The sequence below is a fragment of the Folsomia candida genome, unplaced genomic scaffold (genome assembly GCF_002217175.1).
Source record: "Folsomia candida strain VU population unplaced genomic scaffold, ASM221717v1 Fcan01_Sc003, whole genome shotgun sequence".
Taxonomy (NCBI): domain Eukaryota; kingdom Metazoa; phylum Arthropoda; class Collembola; order Entomobryomorpha; family Isotomidae; genus Folsomia; species Folsomia candida.
The window spans coordinates 11,305,676-11,324,886 of record NW_019091195.1 but is presented as its reverse complement, the minus strand read 5'-3'; the positions used below and the strand labels follow the sequence as shown (position 1 = coordinate 11,324,886).

The 19,211-nt window shown below is 37.7% G+C and overlaps 1 protein-coding gene across 2 annotated transcripts; it reads left to right on the top strand.

Annotated features, from left to right (window-relative positions):
• Window positions 1-39: 39 nt before the first annotated feature.
• Window positions 40-5,387, top strand: LOC110847320 (importin-11). 2 transcript variants are annotated; one of them, XM_035848935.1, is made up of 20 exons: window positions 40-462; window positions 560-661; window positions 747-891; window positions 991-1,091; window positions 1,175-1,396; window positions 1,523-1,824; window positions 1,886-1,957; window positions 2,066-2,248; window positions 2,321-2,509; window positions 2,592-2,638; window positions 2,727-2,909; window positions 3,013-3,192; window positions 3,255-3,395; window positions 3,473-3,610; window positions 3,700-3,796; window positions 3,863-3,917; window positions 4,012-4,293; window positions 4,379-4,634; window positions 4,719-4,813; window positions 4,886-5,387. In XM_035848935.1, exons 3-20 carry the CDS (start codon window positions 754-756, stop codon window positions 5,121-5,123), a joined length of 2,919 nt encoding a protein of 972 aa, XP_035704828.1. In that variant the 5' UTR covers window positions 40-462; window positions 560-661; window positions 747-753; the 3' UTR covers window positions 5,124-5,387. The 2 variants fall into 2 exon arrangements, with proteins under 2 accessions (XP_035704828.1, XP_021949940.1); XM_022094248.2 differs by having other exon boundaries at window positions 3,473-3,637.
• Window positions 5,388-19,211: the final 13,824 nt, after the last annotated feature.

Here is a 19,211-nt window from a genome sequence, read left to right as displayed (position 1 = left end):
TCCTCGCAGATTAATATGCAACACTTCTCTCCAGCCTAACGTACTACTAACCAGCACACTGGCGACGACATGTGCTTATCAAGTATTCGCAGGGACCGCCAGGCCTACGTCCCCAATAAATTGTAATTTAGTGTCTTCCTAACACAGTCTTCGTGATCCGACGACGGACAGGCGGACGGATATAACCGAGTTCCAGACTTGCAACATATTTAGTAGTCTGGAACTTGAAAGTTATTTTTTGGTGAAAGTTTGTTTTGATGCTAAAATAAAATTATGAACCTCTGCGAGATATAATGTTAATGTTATGAATTCTTGAGTGTACTCTGTGTCCTTTACCCGGTGAAAATTGTGTGCAAAAAAATTTGCACGCAATTTGTTTTATTTTCTTATCGTGTGTGAAACTGGAAATGACCAAATTTTGCCGTTTTATTTTGATAGCCTAATATTGTTAGGTACCCAAAGGTACGTACGTGCCAAACCGCTTTGCTTGAATACGAAATATAGATAATATAGATGCCAAAAGTAGTATGTCATATCATAAAACTTTTTGATTTTGCAGAAACTTTTGGTGGTGAAAGTGAACTGATGATCCTAGAATCAAGACCAAAAAATACATAATCTGATTCTTATTTTTTATTTGTTCTTTTATTCAACAAAAAAGGTACATTGCGACCCATCATTTGCATGGCATTTGGAGTGAATTTTAGCATCATTATTCAAAAAACTAAAAATCCACTATTCCACAGATAAACCATGGATGATATTAATGGAATTCGAATGTTGTACGAAACCCTTCAAGGTGCGGCTTCTCAAAACCCCGAGTCTTTGAAATCATCAGAGGCCACACTCTTATCATGGGAGACCCAACCCGGTTTTTATGCAGCTCTCACAGTAACTAAATCAATTTTAATTCACACGCTGATTAGTTCGTGTATTGTATCATTAATTATATATATTTTCATTCCATACTGTTTTTATTCATTTACACAGAACGTCATTTCAAAACACGAGTTTGAAACAAATGCTCGCTTCATTGCTGCAATTCATTTGAAGAACGGCATCGAACGGCACTGGAAGAAAGTTATGAATCCGTACGATTTGTTTGTATACAGTGGTTTATTCCTTACAATATGCGTTATATGTACTTACAAATTTGTATATTATGTTATAATAGACCACACAGTACCTCCACACTCGTCGGAATACCTGAAGCAGAAAGAGTTACCATTAAATCTAGTATGATTCAACTAATCTTAAATGAACCAGCACTCAATGTTGCCACACAGTTGGCTCTTGTGACTGCAAAAATTGCCCGGTTAGAAGTTCGCGAATGGCCAATGTTGCTTCCAAGTTTGATGGCGAGTGTACAATTAGAGGATCCTTACCAACAGCATCGGTTAGTGAAAGAACTAAACAATCATTAATTTATATTATATTTCACAGTTACTACTTATAAATATAAGTTGCAATATTGCAACTATTTATTTAATTACATTGAAGGGAAAATGATTTTTTTTACTAGAGCACTGTTGGTTTCATACCATGTAATCAAGATTTTATCGACAAAACGACTTACGGGGGATAGGAAAATTTTTCAAGAAATTGCTGTTGAAATTTTCGATTACTTGTATGGACTCTGGGAAAGACTGTTTCTAGCATGGGCCGTCTCTGGTGCCTCCGGTGATGATTTACCCAGAGCTCACATGGCCTTGAAAATTCTTCGAATATTATGTGTTAGAGGGTATAAAGTGCCTCATGAAAGCCAAAGCGTGAAAACCTTTATCTTAAGTGTGATGCAACGAGCTAAGGAGACATTGGAATTAAGTGAGTTTAAATGTCCATATTTGCTTATCGTTGGTTGACTGCAATTTCATTTTTTTAATAGGACTGACTAGGCAGGATTCTTCAAACTTGTTGGAGAAACACGTAGTGTGCATGTGTAAAGTTGTGGCAGATGGTACATTTGATTAAGAATCTTATAACAAATTGATTAGCTACGTACATCATTTTTTAAACACCGACGGAGACAAAAATTAATTTCTATTTCCTTTCATATGCACCGCAGTGTTAGAAGTTCACCCCTTGTCCTTTGTGCCATTTCTGCACGCCGGACTGGAGTTTGCAGCCTATTTTGGATTTTCAGAAGAAGGGAGATCAGTAGTCTTTGAAAGAGTTGCTATTCATGCCTTGAATCTTATGAAAGGGATAATTCTGTGTGCCGAATTCCGTGCACCGAGGGCTATTGAAGGTATGTACAAATAAATGTTGAAACTAAAAGGGTAGCATCATGTGCATAAATACTATGTTATTTTTCTTCAAGGTGGAAGGCGAGGTAGCTTCAGCATTGCCACCCCTGACACAGATCCTCGTACTTTTGAAGCAGCAGATATCAAGGACCAATTTTTTACGAACGAAAGTTTGTCTGTATTGGTGCGCGTGCTAGTGACTCGCTATCTTCCACTGTCACAAACTGAAATCGAAAGCTGGGCAGAGGACCCAGAAGAATTTGGTAAGTGATTTTCATATTATTGGTTGCATAAAAACACTTATTTATTTTATGTGTCTAATATTGAATTAAAAATATCAAATAGCTCTAAGAATGGACGAATCTGGGGAGACGTGGAAATACAATCTTAGAGTAGGTATACTATAGCTATCGATGGCCAAAAACTACAATGTCTGTCTAGTGTAATAATCTAAGCATTGCCAACTTTTGTCTTTTGTAGCAAAGTGCTGAAACATTACTGGTAACCTTATTTAAAGAATTCCGCAAGTCTACTGCGGTGCTCTTGGCATTGATGAAGGAATACGAGACGCCATTGAAGGATCCCCAAGATCGTTCGACAATTCTGGCCAAAGATGCATTGTACAATGCAGTCGGAATTACCGCTTACGAACTCTACGACGAGGTATGTTAACTCTTGATAAGTAACTAACTAATCAACAATGCTTGATGACAAGATATTTTCTCAGTTTTAATATTGTCACATTATATCTTTTATTTTGTTACAGTTCTCCTTCGACACATGGCTGGCAAGTACCTTAGTTCACGAATTGACCCTTCCCGTGCCTATACTGCATCGAAGAATTACATGGCTGGTGGGACAATGGACTGGGGTAAAAATAACTGCTGAAGCGAGACCAACAATTTATGCATTGCTCCTGAGCGGTCTTCAAAGTCCGGATGTAGTGGTAAGTTGTGTGTATTAACGTAATTTCTCTTAATAACTTCATTAATTTAACGTGATGTTTAGGTTCGTCTGAGTTCTTCTCAAGCATTGAGAAGCTGTTTGGACGATTTTGATTTCGTACCTGAACAATTTGCTCCTTGTATGACGGATACATTTCACAATTTATTCATGCTTCTAAAAGATGTAAAAGAAAGTGATAACAAGGTATTTAAACTTTTAAGGGTCCTTTTGATCAAAGTTTCTTGTAAAAAATTAGTTAATGATTTTGTAATAATTTGTAGATGCGAGTTCTTCATACAATGAGCTTTCTCATTGAAAGAATGGGAATTCAAATTAAAAACTCCAATCAGATAGGCTCACTTGCGCAATATTTGCCTCTTCTCTGGGATATGGAACACAACATGCTTAAAGCTGCCGTGGTATCAACATCTATTCAATTGGTTCATGTGAGAAGATCTCGGATTTTACATTCTTTTAACGTATGCTGATTAATATTTTTTGTCTAAAGGCATTAGGAAGCGAGTCAAGCGTATTAAGAGAATTCCTTTTCCCTGTGATTCGTATTGCAACTGACTTGAAATCTCAGGAACATGTTTACCTTTTGGGTTAGTTATGCAATTTAAAAGTTATGCAGTAATAGACATTAGAAAAAAACTTTTTATCTCTTACAGAGGATGGACTCGACCTTTGGTTGGCATTAATGGAATATGCACCAGAACCACCAGAGTAAGAATAAGTATAAAAATCTTAAAAACAAGGTTGAATATTTTTGGAAGGTTTTTACATAGGTTTTTACATAATTTATATAAATTTTTTCTAGCGAAAGTTTTCTTTCACTGGTGGACAATTTAATACCCCTTCTTTCAATATCCTCTGAGCACTTAAAAATGTCTGTCTCACTGGTGAATTCCTACGCGATAATTTATCCTGAATATTTTACTGAGAAATATGGATCCATTATTTGCACGGAACTCAGTTCTTCAATCTCGGATATGCGAGCTGAAGGTGTTGCAACAGTACTCCGGTGTATGGAAACCTTCTTGCGCACTTCACCAATTAATGGTCCCACTGCGATTAGGCCTATAATTGGTAAAATTTTTCAGTAAGTGTGCCTTACAATAACGATATGTATTAAATAATATGTTATTTTAGCATTTTTACTTAATTGTTTAAACTTGATTTATCAGGGCTTCATACGAAGCACTGGATGTGCCATTCTTGCTGGCGCTCTTTCTATCTGTTGTGGCACGTCTTTTGTTAATTTCTGAAGGAATGTTTCAAGTTGGACTAGATCTTGTTGCAACCAGCGAAGGGAAACCGTCAGCAGAAGTGCTGGCTACTATTTTGGACACAATGTCCAGTAAAGTGCCATACATTGTGCAACCAGAGAGGAAAAAACTAATCTGCATTTCTCTACTCAAGTTAATGTCTACTTGCCAACCGGTATATGTTTAACAGATCACTAATTGTGTTACAGATACAAGCATACTTGTATTCATTGTTGAACCTTATTATTTGTAATTCCAGGTAATAATGCATCGTATATGCGGAATATTTTTGGGTGTATCCGAAACTTTAAATGACATACTGAAGGCTGATTTGCAAAGTGGAAAAATGATCGAGTAAGTACTGTAGAAGGCTTGGGCTTAATTTCTACTTGACAGTAGATTTCATGTTGAATTTAACTTTTCCAGCTCTCTCTGCGTACTGGATTTTGAGGGTCAACGAGACACCGATGAAGTAGTCACTGAAAATGATCTTCGTAAGAAGAGGTTGGCTTCCCGTGACGTCGTGTACACAGTTGATTTGATCAACCTGTTTAGAAATGAAGTTAATAATCTACGAGGGCGTTTGGGTGACTCTGTTTTTAACGAAGTTATGCAAACAGTGGACGTGGAAACTTTACAAATGGCCAAAACATTTCTGGAGTAAATGCATGCAGCGAGCAAGAAGTTAATAGTAATTGGATGTCATTGAGACAAGAGTCGCAATAATTAAAGTTTTAACGATAAGAATATATTATTGAAATAAGGGGCGTTATATTCAATGCGTTTGTATGCTGAGGAAGAACAAAAGAAGAGAAAGAGAAAGCCAATAACACATTTTGTGTTCTTCCCAGTAATCGGATTTAATTTCATGTAATCGTTCGTAATTCAGGAAATATAACAATAAAGTAAAACGCGTTTCAAGACTTTATAAATTAGCTAAACAATTTTTTATTGTGCATCGTACAAACTAATCCAAAGAAGACTTGTTTTTCCACAACCCATTGAATATTATGAGATCGATGGAAATGAAAGAAAGGGAGGAAGTTGGTGGCAGGAGTGAAAAGTGGAAGGATCTGTTAGTGGATAATTCCTCCCTATTACGCAGGCCAAGAGGAACAATGTGGAGCAGGGAGTTTGGAGGCGGAGAAAGGCGGGTTTACGGAAAGCAAAGTGGGGATGGATCCTTTCATCCTGGAGAGAGTGTCAAATCTTTTTGGGCTGAGAAGAGTCCGCATTTCCACCCGAATTAACCAAGAGATTGCCCAATTTGTCACATCGAGAGAGACATGTAGGAAAATGGTCGCTTTATATAGAGTTTTGGCATCTCTCTTCTCTCTCTCTCTCCCGGGATTCCTCCGCTGTTGGCTGCACTCAATTTATTTATACAAAGTTTTCTCCAAATCTGAGATCTACCCAGATAGTCGCCCTCCGTCGCCCTTCCTCCGACCCAGCCTGCAACACTTTCCTCCCTGTCCTCTCATAAAGTAAAACTATATCGTCGTCGGCAGCAGAATGCTAGTCATTCCGGGGAAAGTGGATAGATTCCACTTCTTAATGACGCCACTTACTTTGTGAGAGAAGATCAAAGGAAACTCGGAATGGGAAACCCTTTTAAAATTCTACGAGTCACATTGTGTCAACCAACCAACGAGTCCTCGTTTCACGTCTCCTCTTCCTATTACCACCACCCGGCATTTCACCATCATGATGATGCTCAATTTTAACGGCTTCTTTATTGCATTCTCTTACCCACAACCAACCGCAGAACCACACCCACCAAATTGTTGCATTATGGAACCACAGCAAACAGGCTCAAATTTCGAATTTCTTATCGCCCCTTTCTCAACTTTCTCCACCTACGCGTGCAACATACTTTGTGTTGGTGTTTCTGCTTTTCTTTGCCAACTCTTTCGCCACCACCGCATCACCACCACCACGAGATTTGTAGGGATTTCCACACTCAACCTCAGTTTTCTCGGCTAATTAGGAATGATTCGTCTATTCACATGGGCATAGTTCAAAAGGGCATTCTTTGTAAAGTGATTAAATAAATTCAACATTCGTTTGGTGTATTTGTATAAAATGAACTGTGCGGAATTAATAAATTTCAGTAGCCACATCTAATTTCGTTTCCAACCATTTTCAGTAGTCTTCATAATCTTTATATTGTCTTGTGAATTGCATGGGCTCCTACGTACATTAAGTATACAAGACGTTTGCGGTCATAGATAGATTGCAATGACAAACAATTGACAATTAATGCTGGGACACAATGAAAACTCCTGTTATTCATCCCCGAAAGTAATTCAATTTGTATACTCCTCAAAACAATGGAAGGCAACCCAGTGATAATATTTTCTCAAAAGATACAATTTAGCGGAAATCAGACACAACGGGGCGTAATTACATGGATTACTTGGAAGATGCTAATCTATCAATGAATTAATAAAAGCTGTTGAAAATGAAAATGTACAAATTTTGGTGTCAGGTTGGCTGGCCCGATACGACAAAGCCCAAATGATTGATAACCTGCCCACTAATATAGTGCTGATCAAAGCGATCTCGTGTATAGTTTATCGCATAAACTGCAGTAAAATGATGGGATTATAAGCATTAATCATTATAAAGCACCAAGAATAGAATTATAATTTACAGTACACCACAAGTAGAAGTGCATTATATTCATCGCCTCACTGTTAATCCTTCTCTTCCAAAAAGACATGACACAATGACGATATTCATGCAATAATAATGGCAATAATGGCAGTGTTCAGCATGAGATGCAGTTGAGTGTTATAATAAAGTCGTATAACTGTTTAGGTTCAAGATACGGATGAACTGCGTCAAGTCCGACGACGACTACCAAAACTAATGACAAAAACAACAAGCGGAGGCTGAAAGGGTTTAATTAAGAGGACGCAGGGATGACAGAGACAAAAATAATACAATGCAACATCTTGGTCGCTGCAGTAGCGCCCATCAGACAGACACAAAATAATAACATGTTAATAACAGACTCCGTCTTTGTGGACCTTTTTTTATTTTCTATGTGTTATTTACTCCTCTTCTGGCTCCTCCATTATACATATTCCAAACTTTTGATCGGTGAGAATAACACAGAAGCTGTTATATGATGTGTACTGCTGGGAACAGGGACATTGATTCGTATTATTGTTATAATATGTCATTTTCTGATTACGCGTTCTATTCAACTCGTATACATGCACAAATCTCATTTCGCTGCTTCCCCGTGTATGTACTGCATAGGAAGACATGACGTGAGACATATGCATGAGGGTGCATATGAAGGAAGACCGACGGGTCTGTGAGGCTGGAAGTATTTTTTGATATGGAAATTGCTTATTAATTGAAGGTGGACCGAGAGTTAAAGTGTGAGCGAATAATGGGATGTGAGCTCATTAATCATTTTTAAAATGTTAACCATTTTATAACCGGTGCATTTCACACGTCATTCCTAAAATACAAGGGAGCCAAAAGGAGAATAATGATCTTTTATCTGCAGGAGTGAGAGTTTATTAATGATGATTATATGATTATATGGGCTTTACTTGCTTCTCAGTCCAAAATGAGTTGTATGCAAGTAAGTGTGTGTAACAAAGAGAAGTCAATTACATTTTCATTAGTCGTTAGGCAGCATGACATCGCGAAAATCTCCACGCACTCAAAGAAAGTATAGATTCAAATTCAAAAAGGAATAAAAGCGACCCTATTCAAATCTCTATTCAACGTTCTGGTGACAAATGATGAAAATGTTTCAACTTTAGTTTAACGCTTCATTAAGTCGCAACAACTCCATCGACGGCTCCTCCAGACGCAGACCCTTTTGTGCACCCATCTCTCCAGGGTCCTCCCATCATAATCATGCCCCATTCAGCGTACACCTTCCCACACAAATTATTATTACTACGCACAAGACCCTTAAGCCCTTCCCTAGTAGAGTAATCATGAGATACGCATATGACGTCATAAATTACATGACTCAAATATGACCAAGTTTACTCAATGATAAATGTTGCACAATTTATATATATTATTTTTTCTTAAGTGATATAACGTCAATAGTAGCGTTAAAAAAATTATAATTAGGCATTACTTTTTCGCGAGAGTAAGGGGATACATTAGTACATTTCATATAGCATCTCAACAATCAAAATTTATGTACTCCACTAAAATTACTAGCAGTACAAAATAAAACAGATCCGACAAAATTGCATGTAGATCTTAGGTGATGAGGGTGCAATTAAAAGGACGAAATAAATTTTGTCGGGTGAACGTTGGATCATCTCCCGACGACGACGACGACGAATTAACAATTGACTTATGTAGAATTGAAATTGTTTTGCACTGCTTTACATTGTTGGTTACAAAGTTCTATAAAATCTCAGACGAGAAATTAGCTTGATTCAGCGTCATTATGAATGATTTACTGGTAAATAAATAACCGATCTCTGCATGGCATGCATATATAAATACCATATATCCACAAAAAATGCCGATCCATTTTTCGCCCGAGTCAGGGCTTATGTAACCGTTATGTCCGTCCGTCCGTCTTCGCAATAACTCTCTTTAGACTTATCCGATCGATCCGAAGAGGAGTTATATAAATTCGAAGATGAGTAAAATTGGTAAAGTGGTTGACCGGCGGGGGTCATAAGGGTCAGGTAGGGTCAATGGTACAGAATATTCGAAATAGTCGTAGAAGGCTGAAATTCGACAAAATGGTCCCACTGGAGGTATACAATCGGATTATTAGTAAAAATTCAAAAAAATTAACCTGACAGACCCAATGGTGTGACCCCATCGATTTCTAGAATTTGCCTTAGAAAGCGAAAATTTGGCAGAGATTCCTAATGGCTTCTCATGAAGTTATGTAAATGTCAATTAAAATGCAACTAAAGGGACTTTAGAGGGTGATTCGTACCAATTTCTAAAATTCCTATATTCAGCAGAAATTTGGGATGGAGGCTGAAAATGAGCTATGAGTAACAGCTACAAGGTTGTAATTTCAAAATGTTTGTATATATATGACCCCCACTGGTCCTGGTAGCTAAGGGAAAGGATTAGTGAATACTCCAAAAAAAATTTGGTGCTAAATAATAGAAATATTCGATCAACATTTAACCATCGCCTACACGAGGGTGGTAGTAGCAGTTTTGTCACGTGACGTAAACTTACAAGCAGAATCTGTCGCTGACTCGGGCTAAGGATAAGTCATGTATGCACTGTAGATTTTCTTGTCATTATTCATTCAGTTTTCCAAGTCTAATAATAAACTTATATGTACTTATTGCAGATTTAATTAAGTGATGAACTTTCCCATATGCTCCATCGGCTTTCAAACGATTACACTCATGATTGGCAGCATGAATGTGTGTTGGTTGACAGTGATTTGGCTGTTCAAACTTCATACATGATTGCTTTACACGCTTTATTGTATTTACATTTTTAAGACGTTGCTGTTGCTATTGTAAAAGTTAGAGTGAAATATTAAGTTGACTTCCTCATTATAAGCCATTACAGATCAATTTTATTCGACTCGACGGGTGGAAGTGGGAATTAATTAAGCATGTGTATTTGTGTATTTGTTATGAGTAGCACTAATCGTGAGGTTTATCAAGGCTCCATTGAAAGGAACTCAACAGAGCTTCTATATATGCATTTTATTACCCGTGGCATGACATTTTTGGTTTATCATTGATCAAATTCGTTTAAATAAGGACATTTGATTCAGATTCAGGACTCGATAATTTGTAGCACTAAATATGGACCACGTATTTGGTTTGGCCAAATTGTTAACCGAACGGCGTATTTGAGTTTGGATACATGTGACTTATGAAGCAAAAGAAAGTTTGGAAGAGGAGGAAATGTCATGAAATATCCATTAGAAAGAACATTATTGATTTTCCTCATGCCCCACGAGAATGAGTCTACAATGCACATTGCCAAATGACTTCCGGATCACATTCGGACCACAAAAGAGCTGCACGGATGTTAATGGGAATAGTAGTTGATATATCAGATCTTTTGGTTTCTTATTAAGCACTTTCGCTCCTATCTGTGAATTCTACTATAGTCCAACCAAAGAACAGTCCGCAGCATGAGAACAGTTACGTACATATACTTGCTTAATGCTTCATGCCTCTAGTCTCGCTCTGAAAGTCGACGAGAATACAAAATCACCGTCACAAAAGACAAAACCTTCCTCGGGAAAACTGTTCACTCACTCAGAGAAATACCAGATCGGGTCGAGTCCATAATTGTTAAATGGAAATACGCAGAAAATTATTTATTATTATCAAATTCTTTATGCAACATACAATCACAATGGAATGACATAAGGAGCTTATTTTATTTATTATTCATTAGTGTGGTGTGTCTTTCACTTTCTAATGGGTTATTTTCTCTTTGCTCTTTATTTCCTCACTTGGACAAGCAATAAAAGGCTCACGGTGGTGTATTGTTGTTGTTGAGGACAAACTTAGTGCTGAGCCAGCAAACGTGAGGATTATTTTATTATTGGACTCTCGTCTTTTAAACTTGTTTCAGGAACACACTTTACCCATTTCCGGCTTCGCATCCGTTTCTTCTTTCATTCCATGTTCATTTCGCCTTGTTCAGGCACTCACTCTGTTGCCCAAGCAGTTGGCAGGAGCAGCAATCTCTTCCAAATGGTGGTGAAAGTAAGTAAGTGCAGGCTCGACGGTACTCCGTATTTAGCTCTTTCCTTGGTAAAAGGGGCTTACCATAAACATTAGAGAAAGTAAGTGGCCAAGATGATGCTGTTAAGACGTGTGGGGGTGCATGGGAGCAGCAGTGGCTGAATTATGGTGTGGCTTAAGAGTGGGAATATGGCTCCGTGACGAATTGAAAGGAAACTCGGAACTCTAATTTATCTCCCGAGTCCATTTGCATAAAATCACGTTTTAAATGTTAATAGTGTGAGAGAGAGGAGAGAGAAAGGGATTCAGAAACTACTTTTGTCCCACAACGAGTCACTTTGGTCTCTTCCATGGCATTATTATTATTATGTTAAAGTGATTATTATGAAGTGGTTTGGTAACCGTTGTGGATATTACTCAAAGCCTTGTGCGGCTTGTATATGTGTTAATGACTTCCGGGAAAAGTCGCACGGGTATACTTTGCCCATTTCCGTACTCTGACTCCCTATTCCAGCCGACACACTGCACGTAGTTAAATACAGTTCATGCAGGCCAAGTAAAATTGTGAGAATAAAATGAGCAGTAACACAATACGACACAAAAGGATATGGCCGTAGTAGGAAGAAGGAGGATATAAGGATACATACGAATGTTGGATATATGCAGCTCGTTTTGCTCCCCTTTTCCACTCCCAATTGTTGTTCACATCCATTTGTAGAGTAAAACACACGCTAAACAGATCTGTACAAGGGTTTTGCATGCTTGAGGTCATTAGGGACGCAATAAACGATTAAGAGCTATTCAACGTGGCCCTTATCATGAACATCGCTAGATTGCTTTTTATGAGCACAACAACTGAGTTTAAACTATTGGGACGGACGACGACGACGGTCGAGTCGACCCAACAACTGCCACAAACTGCTCCTGCCGCTGATTGCCCTCACACTTCAGAACGGCATTCACTTACGTGCCACTCGACAAAAATGAATGGAAACAGCTCTCCTTGCGTTGAGTGTTAGTTAAGGCTGACTCGAGTGTAATAATAATAACACACACACACAAACAACACAAAATTCGAACCCTAAATTGCCTACATCTTGTCCAAACACTAATTGATCTCCCTGAACTTAAACCGGCCACACCTTCAACACGACCCATACATTCCATTTGACACTGGAGAGTGTCGAACAAGGGCCATTTCACAAACTACTTTTTCCGCCATTCATGCGTCATTTATTGCTTTTACTTCAACCAACAACGTTTATTGCATTGCAACATAACATTTGACATTAAATTACTCCCTCCCATAACGCTTAAACATTTCTCCAGAGCAATAAATGCAGTCCATGGCCACCATTATTCTACAATGGAAATTCAACTATTCCGGCAATTTTCATTATTTAAGCATTTAACTGGGCGGAGGGGAAAAGATACATAAAATCGCACGACACGGAAAATGGGCAGTAATTACAAATCAAACAAATCTGCGGTTCAAATAATAGTTCTCACATAAATAAAATAATTGCTTCAATGAGCCATTAGTTTCTAAAGCACTAAAACCATTAGGTACCTACACATGCAATACCTTTTCACTACCTCAATGAATAAAACATCCAAAATGGTCGGTTTTTGTTTCGGATCCTGATTTCCTTAGGATCGTTTTAACAAAACATTTTTTTGATTAATTGAGATAATTTAAATTAACATTGATTTGTTTTTACTTTTTTGTTCATGATAAAAATAGAATGTCTATAAAATAAGTTTCTACACAATTTGTGTGGAAAGATGGATCTTTAGAATCAAATTAGATCCTCAACAATGTGAAACGTCTCAGTTGGGCAAAAGAAAGGAGTTGGGGTGGTAGAAAATGGAGAAAGTGTCAATGGATTGGGATTTTGGTGTTTGCCTTGAGCCTAGAAAAATGGCAATTTCCAACTTTCAAAGACTTTCTCTCTCTCTCTCTCTCTCTTTTATGAAAAAGTGGTGAAGAAGGAGAGATTTTGAGTCAACCATGAAAACATCAGCAAGTCAATAAGGTTGTCATCTTCCAGCTAGAAAGGCTAGGTGAGTAGCTCGTCCACTTTTCCCGTGGAAAGTTGGCTTTGAGCAGAATAAAGCGATGGGTTCTCAAATCCGAAGATGATACCATACGTACACACATGCTGACATTTTTCTCTCTCTCTCTCTTATTATCACCACCGCATCACCATCACTTTTTCGTCATATCTTCTCATCCGCACCACTTTCTCCCTGTCCTGCTCTTCAAAAAAATCGAGCAGCAAAGTGGCGTGGCGGTGGTGTATGTATAAATAAGTAAGGCGTCCTTCCTCCTCTGTGAGAAAAAAAGAAATTTCCTTCCTTCTAGGGTCTGGCGGAGAGAGCGATGTGAATTTTGGTATTCTGGGGAGTGGCTGGTTTGGATCTTGTGTGATTCGTCGTCTCCTTTCCCTTCATCATTCAGCATGGCGTGATAATGGGTTTCCTTTATTTGCTATTCATGAGCTGAGCGAAGCGTAAGAGGAGAAATCTCGGCAAAACGAGTTGCACTGTTCACTGTTCCAGTGAACATTCCCTTGAGACAGTCTCAGCTCACTCCCTCACTACTGATTCCTCCATTTTCACCATTTTCTGACACAACTCCTACCACTTCATAGGCTGTTAGACATTCTTCTCCTTTCCCCACCAGCCAACAGCTTCCTCATCTCCGTCCTCTGTACTTGTCCGCAATTTCTCACCATCTTCCTCCTTCTCACCAGCCTCATTTTCCATATAAATATATAGATCCACATCTGTATGTACATGCCTGCCTACGTAGATATGTACACATACGGACAGTTTGCTGCTTCTTTTCCCCACATGAAATCACTATCCCGTCCTATGAAAAATACGTTCGATCGTTATCATCAACCTTGTTTATCCACAAAAGAGGTGAACTTAGCAATTCCATTCGAAGGAGATCATAATAAAATGTGCACTCTACTTGCTCCCCAGAGTGGTCGTTTCTCACTTACTTGACAAAATCTGATCAAATTCAATACTTCCCTTATCACAACCGCAGCAATAATACACTCTCGTGCATAAATGTACATTGAGGCATTATCATTATGTGCCATCATTTCTTTCTACTCCATTAGAGAACTACATTACTTAAGAGATTCAAGTCTCTTTAAAAAGAGAGGAAAAGAGGATTTTGTGAGTGTAGATTTGCTTTTGGAATCAAAACTTGCTCGCTAGCTCATAACGCTGATGACAGTGGTTGATGTGTGATGCAATATGAGACACTTCAAAATGTATGTACTGCTGTCTGCGTCACTTTGCCTTCACGAAATAAAAAAAGGTGGTATCATCATTATTCTCGCTTAGATGTACTAACTAACCACGATCATCAATTGTAACATCATCATCATCATTTTCTGGTAGTGCACTGCAGCCAGTCTCAAATTATGCCTCTTTGTCAGCCACGCAAAGTCGTACTTTTTCTAGTTTGATCAACAGATATTCAGCGGTTATTAACTTGAGACATCACCATCAGCCAAAAGTGGTCGGTCTAATAACACATCAAAACAATTTTTTGAATAAATGTGTTGTCTTTCAGGAATCTCACGCAGTTTTGCACATAACTTACCAGCAAAAAAAATGAGCTCAAATCTCTCTTGTAAATCAAAGTGCCCCACGCAGCTCGTATTACATTTCGTATCTCATTTACGGTAATCCAATCACCCGAGAATCTGGTCAGCCGGTAAGTGGACATGGATTGGGTAGATTGGATTGACATTCCATTAATTTCCTTGTGATAAGCAATTTCATCATATTTCTTACGCAAGGAAGATTCCCAATATTCTCCCATGCCGATTGCGTACTTTTACTCAAATCAAACTAAAAGAAACCTGATCGTAGTTCAATAACTTATTTGGTGACTTGACTCAATTAAAGCCAATTAAATAGGTCTAGGGCTGTTTATCAGTCATTAATTTATGTGAGCTCCGCGGCAGCATGTGTAATTTATCAGGTCTTAGATTTGAAGATAAAAGTGACCAGATCGTCGGATATCTTGTACATACATAGATAGTTGTAGTAGCAGATAAGTTAATGCATAATTGACTGGCTTCCCTTCGTGTAATATCCTTCACTTCAAAAGAATTTTCTGCTCAGGTTATCCTCGTCGTCGTAATGGGAATTTAATGCAACGCATTTGAGCCGTCGTTTGTGTTCCATTCATCTCAAATTAGAAGCCATAAGGAAGAAAGAGATAAACTAGAAAAAAATCCAACTGCGAATCCAATGAGTCTTTTGATTTAAGTTTGATTTAAGTTTGATTTAAGATACAGATTATAGCATGCGCGTCAAAAAATACTGGAGGAACCCCCAACAGTAATATTTCAAACCTCACTTTTACCTTCGCATGTAAGCATACATGAGTATATGAAGCTGTGCTCGTCTCTTAACTAAATCACGAGATTCTCATTCACCAGCAGAAGCTGTTGAAACTCGGAGCAAAAATTTGTAGTCGTTGAAGCGGAAGGAAAATTGAAACCAAATACATGATAATGTTTTTATGAGGGTATGGACAAACGTCAGAGATTCAAAGCCAAGTCTATTAGCCCGATTTAAGCAGAATAAGGCTTTGCGGTAAATGTCAACGTCCAACTTATCATCGATCAACGAGAGATCGGGTGGAGAGATTCGATTGAACTGATTGCATGTGCCATTGCCAACCAACCAACCACTTCGTCATCCTTTTCCCCTCTCGTCGTCCTCTGAGAGTTGGCCAAACAAGTGCGGAGAACAGCTCGTCGTCGTCGCTGATTGTCGATGCAATGTTGTGGATGTCAAATTTCAAATTGGCTCCGGTTATTTTGTGATGTTTACGGCTGAATCACTTTCACAAAATAGTTTGATTGAAGTGTCTCACGCAATATTTGACCTTTTTTAAATTTGTTTAGAGATAATTGGCAGATAAATTATAATAATCTCAAAAAAGCTCTAAATACGAAGCTTTAAGAGATGTATAATGTGAAATATTTTTACGTGAAGTACATAAATATGTAATTTGCTGATTGATGATGGACTGTATCATCTCAAATGTTCGATACCTTCCCAGACATGGTAAATATGTGTATGCATGTATGTACAGGTATTGCAAGAGTATGGGATCACTCTTTCCAAGACAGTAATTGTTTTTTATATATATTATTGAACATATGTGAACCCTCATTAATTCCTGCACTCAAGACGAGGATACAATCACCCTACGCCTGGATATAAAGAAACCAGTCTTCCTAAGAAGCAAAACCAAAACCACGGGCGCCTAATCTAATCAAATTACTGAAGTTGATCATGGTAATTCTGCCACGCTCTGATGATGCATGATTTTCTCTCCTACCATTACGTTTCTTCTCATATGCACCATACAAAGTGTAATCCTGTCCGAGATGGTGTCTCATATTCCCACTTGTTGTTGGGTTCAAACGCAGCAAAATTTAAGAAACTTACTTAAATGGGAACTAAACTACTTTTAACACGCTTTATTGCTCATTATTATTATCACAACTCTTTTCTTATGGCTCACTTGGTATTAAAAGTCCAGTCAGTCAAGTTTTGTTATCATCACTTTTTCCGCATGAGAACTCACACCGGCTGCTGGGACTCTCTTGACCTGCCCACTTTGTTCACTTTTCAACTACAGAATGACCAGAATATAATATAATTACTTGTTGATACCAGATTACGTTAAATACATGAGACGGAAACAACGTTTGTGTACATACTTATCATCGTAATAATCAGATTCAAGCGAGGATTTTTGGTTAAAAAGATGCATCAAATGTAAGACTTTTTAAGTTATCTAAATAATGAGCAGCATTGAGAAATTGATAATGAGTGGTTAGTATAGCATTTGTGCCTGCAAAACTTATCCTAATGTGTCTGGACGCCAACACATATTTAATACCGGAGATTTCATAAAGTTGATTTAATAGAAAATATATACGCACATACATCTGACCAACTGTAAATTGGGCAATCAGATACATTACAACATAATAACGGTCAGTCATCATAACCATAACCAAATTAATTAGGATGACGAAGTTTAAATTATCAAATTGTGTGAAGAATGAGCACATCCATTAACAGAACAAGCAACTCAGAGATTACACACATACAACATTTGTGATAATAATGAAGGCAGTCAAGGCAAACGGAATAAACAACTCGAGAAAGAAAGGAAGGCAAAGCGACAATCAAATCAAATCAGCCATCAAGCCAGCCATGATGATGATCATCATCAAATTTAAAACAAGTCAGCTACATACTTGGCCAACCAGAAGTCCTTTCTCATAATAAATATTGATCTGTAGTACAAAATATATGTGGGAATAAATGAGGCTCAATCTCGGATCCAGATTTTATTTGTGTGCCGATGAGCTGAAACCAGAACTTGCCAAATAATCTCACTTTCCATTTACTTGGGAAGTTTCCTCAATATTCATGGGCATCGGGTATACTGATTTGTCTCATCAGTCTCACAGTTCCTCAAAAAAGTAGCAACGTAATGAGATTTTGTCTTTCAGGTTTGTCATTTGGTTGCACTCTAAGAAAATATACGATGTGTCTGTATACATTTATAAGTTACCCTTTCATCGAAATTGAATATGTTTCAAATATTTATACCCAGAAACATTTACGAAATTTTCCAATTTGTGCATAAATCAGTAAGTTCTTTCCTGTGTACGTATGTATCGTGCATATGATTGTACACGGCCATCATTAATATTGCAACACAAATGAAGAGTAAGTACTCTTCGTCTTATTTAGTGATACGACTAAATAAATAAATCAATCATTAGTTGGAATATCGATGTAGCTGCGAATTAATTTTGTGAAATGAATACAATGGTAATGTGTACATCTTATTAGAAATGATTGCTCTGCCACATTTTATTAACTCACAATTCATTTCAATACAAAATCTTTGAATACAAAAGCTTTGGTTTGGTGGTGAGGCGAGGAGATTAAAAAATTTGACTCTCATCTAATTACACACGTTCTCTCAATAACAATTTCAGTCCTAGCAATTGTATTGTACATTGGACTCATTATTACTAAACAGCAAGTGTTTGATCATTTTCTTCAAATTATCAATTATCCTAAATTTTTCAGCTCGATTTTGTTGAACAACAATGCCTTGGTCGTTTTCTTCTTGACGCTATAAAAGTACATACGCAGATACGTGCATAGGATGTCCACCGCTGCATATTTCGTTTTTTATCGCGTAAAAAAGCTCTTGGTCGCAGCGTTGGTAGGCATGGGGCAGTGGCATTCACTTACGGTTGGTTACTGGCGTATCGAATTAAATTTTCGAGGAGGAGAGATGTGTTTTCTTGTTTATTTACAAAGGAGATAAGTTGAGGTGAGCCGACTTGTGAATTAGTTGACTATTCTCTAATAGTAGAGATGAGATTGTATTATCTGTGGAGGCGAGGCGACGGAATTTCGGCTCTGTACCCAGATCTTGTATGCATACATACGTAGACAGAATACTCTGAATAATATGGACGAGATGGACACATTGTGCTGCATTGTTGTTGATGGATCCAATGCAGACTCTAATTGTCTATTGAATGATATATAATATAATTTGGTCGATCGTGAGATGGTCTTCTTATGTGCGGTGAAATGATTGAAATCGTGACGGTTCTCATTGGTACGCGCTCATTTATTATCTCCTCGCCAAGAAACGGTTATTCTCTGTTTTTTATATTCCAATTTAGTTTATGGCTCTGATTTTATGAACTACTCGGCATAAAAGTAATATCATCAAAATCATTTGGAGGAAAGTATGCAAAATCGTTGGTAAAATGTAAAATTGTGGCAATTGACTACGTAGTGTCTGTCCCTATAATATGGAATGAAGCAGCAATTCCATTTACTTTTTTTTTTCTTGGATATAGTCTCCTCTCTTGCCGTGATTGTGTATATATTATTGAGAAGCCATGAAGCATTGAAGTTGAGTTATTGCTCTGTGTGATGAAAAGAAAAGAGGTATTTACTCGATCAAAAACTTTTCAGTC